Source organism: Solanum tuberosum, unplaced genomic scaffold (genome assembly GCF_000226075.1).
Source record: "Solanum tuberosum cultivar DM 1-3 516 R44 unplaced genomic scaffold, SolTub_3.0 scf00059, whole genome shotgun sequence".
Taxonomy (NCBI): Eukaryota; Viridiplantae; Streptophyta; class Magnoliopsida; order Solanales; family Solanaceae; genus Solanum; species Solanum tuberosum.
The window spans coordinates 225275-231562 of record NW_006238983.1 but is presented as its reverse complement, the minus strand read 5'-3'; the positions used below and the strand labels follow the sequence as shown (position 1 = coordinate 231562).

The following is a 6288-nucleotide window of genomic DNA, read 5'->3' as shown; positions in this document are numbered from 1 at the left end:
GATGTAAGACGACTCCAGTCAGGCTTAGAAGGTATTGGATCGTCATGTCAAGTCGAGGCATTTGACGGTGTTCAGATTGCTACTATGTCAGATCAAATAGTTAAACTTACAGCGACACTAGCAGAGTCTGAGCGGAGAAGAGTAGCTGAACAAGAAAGCATGAGTGAGACCGTTCAGCAAATCAAAGAACAAGTGATGAACCTCGCTTGTCGACCCACTACTTCCGTTCCCGATGACACCGACGACGAGAATGATGAGGATGATTATGTAGATCTCACTCCCTAGTTTAGATCTTTGGACATTTATGAACTTTTTAAAATTTTGAAACGAATTTTAAAAGACTTTATAAGTCTTTAATTTATGATTTAGATACTTTTGAATGTTATTTTAAGTATGTTGTTTTATGTTTTGTTTAGATTGTTTATAATTGTATGTGTTTGATTTGGGCTGAATAGTGTAGAATTGAATTGAATTGCATTTGCAGGTGGGCAGCAGAAACTGCCAGTTGCTGCTGTAAAAAAAATATTGCAGAAAAAGCGACGGACAACGTGGTTTAGTCCTTCACTTTTCTGGGTTTTAATTATTTTAAAAACCCAGAAAAGCGACGGACAATGTGGTTTTGTCCGTCACTTTTTTGGGATTTCAAAAATAAAATTTCCAGAAAAGCGACAGACTGCATCGCCTTTTAGAAATTAAAAAAATGAAAATTAAAATAAAGCGACGGAGTCCGTCACTTTTTTAAAAAAAATTCAAAAAAAAAAAGTAAAAGTGAGACGCTGTCCGTCGCTAAAAGAGACACAGTCCGTTGCTTTTTGAAAAGTGACGTTGTCCGTCGCTTTTTTAAAAGCGACAATGTCTGTCACTTTTTAGCCACGCAGTCCGTCGCTTTTTGAAAAGCATTGAGCTAAAAAGCGACGGCGGTGACTGCGTCGCTTTTGACCAAAAAAGCAACGCAGTTTGTCGCTTTTGGCCGTCGATTTTTGACAATTTTTTAGTAGTGTAAGATAAGAACATGCAAAATCGAGTGGTGCACCTTCACAAAAGCATTGTCAAAGTCCATCAGCATGTCTTTGGAGACGCCTTCCTCCGAATGTTTCTTCCAGTATTCGATCACTTTGGACATTGTTTTGCTATCAGCATTAGGTAGGGCAATGACGTTTGAAACACAATCGTCTTCAACCATATTTTTGATAGTTTGTGACCTTACGACTATCGCCTCGTCCAGTACAAATTTCTTATCATCGCAAGTCTTTAAAGTTAAAAACTTTGTTGAAGAACACATGATGATGAAAATATATTTGAATAAACTCAAAAATTCTTGAATTTTACTTCAAGTTCTATCTATTTTGTATATTTTCTGTATATTGAAAATAACCAGTAACATCCCTATTTATAAAAGTAAAAATCAAATTAAATTAGGACTAGGAACCAATCTAATTAATAAATCCAAATTAAACATAAATAAGTAAATACCATAAATAACAAATCATAATCAACTTAGAATTCCTACTCTTGAATTATTATTTCCAACAAAAAAAAAAAAAATCACCGCACCGTACCTCAAAAACAAAGCCCATAGAAAGCACTTCAAAAACAATCCATTGGGAGAAATGTTTAAACAAATCATCCGAGAGCATAGAACCAACATCACTCTTCTGTCTTTTTTATCAAATATTAAAATAGAATAAATATAAGATAACTAGGTCTCGAAAAAATAAAAGAGATTCCAGATATAATCACGTAGTACTAACAAATTTAACGAGCCACTAAATTAAAATAAGGCATAAGACATCATAATGTTTAAATCATTTAAACTTGTTCATCCGGCACTTGGTATTGACGAAGGATCTCATCGCAGCTAGCAAGAGGCTCATCACGGATGAAACCCATCGCGTTGGCAAAATAGACGTCGGAAATCATGCCATTGTTGCGGGTGAGAGTGACACGGGAACGATCACGACCGGCGCTGGGCTTGGCACAGGTGGGATCGGGGCTCTTAATCAGGACGACATCGCACACATCGTCACCACGGTCACTTTTAACCAAGATACTGTATTCTCCTTGAGAGTTAGTCACACCTTCAACAGTGTAGGTGGGTTCTTCCGTGATCCTGCTCTTGCACTCAATTTTAACCTTTGCGTCTGCCCATAAAACAAGAAAAAAACAATTAATATAAGGTAGTTGTAATCTCCTCTCAAACATTTCATCGAACACATGGGAACCAAAATTCTGAATCACTTTACTAAAATAATATAAGGAGTGCAGTTACCGGGGAGGTACGTGGTGGCAGGGGTCTCAAAACCGCAGCGGCAAGTATCACAGTAAACTTTTCCCTCGACAAGTAAAGGATTGCTGGCAGAAGCAATTGATGTAGAGAGCAAACAAATAGCGAAAAATGCCACCAATCTTGCCATGCTATTACTTGTTGTGAAAGTTACGACAGAAATCAAATGAAATGAATGTGAAGATAAAAATTTAGTTCTGGGAAGTGAAAGTGAGAATGATATATAATGTACATAAGTGGACCCCATGTACCTAAATATTCGACATCATTTTGTTTTTATCAACTTCGAATTATTTTTTTAAAAAAAAAACTTAAAAGTTAGATTATGATTTAATGTTTTCTATAAGACTATGTGCAAAATATATTTTAATCATCTATGAAATAAATAAATAAAATTAATCTATCAAACCCTAAGAATAAGTCAAAATCCAACATAGTGAGTAGCAAATTTCATATAAAGTGTTCATGCTAATTGTAAAGTAATAAATTATAATTTAACTTGGTCAAATTGAACAAAACGGAAGAAAGATAAGCGAGCGTACGTTTCGGCTATCTTCTCAACAATTTCGGAGTATGGATTCCACCGGCCCCAATATTGTGTACTGGAACCCTTCCATTACGCACAACTTTTTCCCGAATGGCTACTTTGGAAATACAATTTTATAGACGATAAACAAAAATATACTTATGACATCATAGGATAAATTACATTAAGAGTGCTTGTTTACCCGTAAAATATTATTCTTAAATTTATCAAAATGGTTTATGGCATGCGAGATATTAAAATAAAGGATCATTGCAAGAGAATGATAAATGAGTATAAAAACAATAAAATAAGTAAGCAATCAGCAATGTATTAGATATTGGAAATTGGGCCTTCGAAGCCTGAGCACAATGTGATCATATAATGTGCGAGCTGTCAAAATCATGGAAACCCCTAAATCTAATACATATAACTAGTAAGCTATTAATTATAGAGATCGAGGTGCTAGACAGGGAACAACTTTCGTAGGGTTCACGCCTCTGCTGGTCTTCTGGTAGGTCACTAGCTCTGTAATTGTGTACCCATCGACGAAAGTATCAACTTCATTCGTAATTTGTGGATTGTCGAGCGTATTTTATCTCCATCATGTTTGATTGTGTCTTTTCATTTGGAATTATATATACGTCTGGACCTAAACAAGTTATATGTCGTTGATATCAGCCATGTTGATTTCGGAATTTGAGTTTCATCCTCTAGCCATATTCCAGAGATGTTGCTCAATGCTTCTTAATCCGAGCGTTCTGGTCAGTTACTTTTGCAACATGTTGACACATATTACTGTTGCAACATGTCGACACTATAGCAAAGGTCGCATGAAAGTAATTCGTGTTTTAAGTCAGTTCTCATTTGATCTTGGTCAAACCTCAAAATATTCCATCAGTGAACCAATGACGACCTTTCCAAGCCTTGTGGCTTTTTTTCTCTTGAGGTAAGTATTTTTCTTTCATATTTTCCATCTGTAATTCAATTTTCTCTTAGAATCGAAGGGTATCATATCATGAAAATTGATCGATTCGAACCCTGGAGCTTTTATCTGATGGGGACGTATGTGGAAAAGTATAATTATGCATGAATTTTTATTCTAGATCTATCAATTTTTCCTTCTAGCATGGAATTATGAATCTGACCTTTAACTATGATATTAATGGGTACCTACAATCCCCATAAAAAGGGTTATTTAAGCATAAAACTTTACGAATGAGATTTGTATGATCATGATTAATAAATAGTTAGACCTTCAAAAAAGGTCAAATTAAGTGGGTTTGAATACGTAAGCCTTCGTTTAGAAAAGTAGATAATTCAAGTGTCATTATATTTCATTTATCTTAAAATTTGAGGATTCTGAGGTGGTAAGTGAAGGGAAGACTGTGATTTAGCTTGCTTGTTTCCCGTTCTTTGGTTGAGGTAGTTTATATTTACTTGAAGTTAAACTTTGCTTAGTTTTTTTATATGTAATATGAATTGTAGTGTATGTTGACTGGTCTTCGTATATAGCTGTGATGGTGTGTGATTGAGTTCATGATTGCTTGGATGAATAAGTATATATGTGAATTGTTGAACTAACTATTTTTCTGATGCTATGCAATATAGCTTGTGATTATTCTTTACTTAATTTGTTCATTTGAGAGGTAACTGGAGAGGGTAGCATATTGAGATATGTAGAAATAGTGTGAATATATTTACTATTCTAATGATAAGAGATTTGAGTTTGATATAAACTTATGGACGAGCGATTATTTGTGTGTGATTGAATCAGATACCATGTTGATACGATACATGAACACATAGAGTCCCCAACAAGTCATGGTTAGATGGATAATATTAAGATCCTTTATTACTGTGTGTATAGACGAGTGTGAGACTTATGATTTTTTAGAGAGTAGAGAGATGACTGGCAAAATTGCAGAGATTATACAACTATAAGACCGAGATGGATATGATTTTCATGATTTTATTGACTTAAAGTATCTCTGACAAGTGTGTTAATGATTGATATTGATTGGTGATTGGTGATTGATTGCTCCATACTTATTGATTGACATGCTAGTGAAGGTATAATGTTGATAGAATAGATATATTAGAAAAGAGTACAACTTATATTCACATAAATGTATATATGATTAGTAGATTACTTGTGAATCAATGTAAATATTGGGTCCTCTTATGGAACTACAATCACTTAACTAGTCCTTTCACGGGATCCAAATCAAACTAAAGTAGCATATCAAGAGTGGTATTCGAGTCAACCGTATATAATCATACTAGACGTGATGTTTGAGCCAACCAACAGTATAATGTATCGACGTGGCATTCGAGCCAATCAATCAGCACAACAGGCATGCACAATCACATGAGCATAGAACAATGAACAAGACCACTTGAACCCACAAGTTACAATTACAAGTTCATTTTCATATGCTTTCCTACTACGCATTGCAAAAATAATACTACAAAGCAATAGCCATACATACACACATAATCGAAAACATATAACCATCACTTACATATATAAACCTATATGTCAACAACCCAAAATAGTAGACTTCATTATGAGCACATATTCATTCCCTAGGAAGATATCTCCTTAGTCCCATGAATCGATACTTTTTTCGTTTATTTAGTTTCCTTTAGTTACTACAAGCTAAGTTCCAGAAATGGCTATAACCTAGCAATATCATACGCACATAACCTTACAATTAACACCAAATTACTCCAATAAGAAATCTTAATGTTAATGATCAAGAACTAGAGAGTTACCACTTAGTTATTATCTTTTTCCGCCCTAACAACAACAACAAGAACATTTGACCATCCGAACTTCATGCTCGAAGGCCTCGGCATGAAATCTTCGAATATTTACAAGATAGAATGTGGTAAAAGCAAGTCTTACTATCAAATTGAAAGAAAACCTAGCCTACCGGACGCCAAATAGCCACTGATGAATCTTGTCCCAGAATACGACTCCGCTGAAACACCCTTTGATTAACGCCATGGAAAATCTGTAGACTTTTGCCTTCCTAGTGTGGAAATTCTCACTCCTCCATTGCTCCATCTCAAAATCGAGGGAGGAAACTAAAAGACGACACCTTAATTAGGTTGTTGAATTTCAACGTCTTGCTATTGCTATTTAGAGTGAATATTATTTTGAGTGAGATTTTTATTATTTTTTCGTTATTATATTTGGTGTCGTTTTTTTTTTTGGTTTTTCACTCGGTGTCCGGAGCTCACATTGGAGCTCTGACTAAATCTGGATCACGCTCTGCAAGGCCTATTCGAGGGTGGCGCTTCCAACATATTTTTCTCCATACCCAGGGCTCGAACTCGAAACCCTGGTTAAGGGTGAAACAGTCCTTACCCAGGTGCCATTGTTACTATTTTATCATTGCTATTTAGCATGAATATTATCTGGGATGAGATTATCATTTTTTCCAATAGGGGGTGCAGGGGTGGAGGGGCAGGA

At 35.3% G+C, this 6288-nt stretch overlaps 1 protein-coding gene and 1 pseudogene across 1 annotated transcript; both read right to left on the bottom strand.

Annotated features, from left to right (window-relative positions):
• The window catches only part of LOC107060089 (SKP1-like protein 1B), a 20596-nt pseudogene extending 19314 nt beyond the window's left edge, over window positions 1-1282 (bottom strand).
• Window positions 1283-1809: 527 nt separating this feature from the next.
• On the bottom strand, window positions 1810-2414 carry LOC102604371 (protein DOWNSTREAM OF FLC-like). Its single transcript, XM_006344533.1, has 2 exons — window positions 2270-2414; window positions 1810-2141 (listed from the first exon to the last, which is right to left on the bottom strand). The coding sequence occupies exons 1-2, from the start codon at window positions 2412-2414 to the stop codon at window positions 1810-1812; spliced, it is 477 nt and encodes a 158-aa protein (XP_006344595.1).
• Between the last annotated feature and the right edge of the window lie 3874 nt (window positions 2415-6288).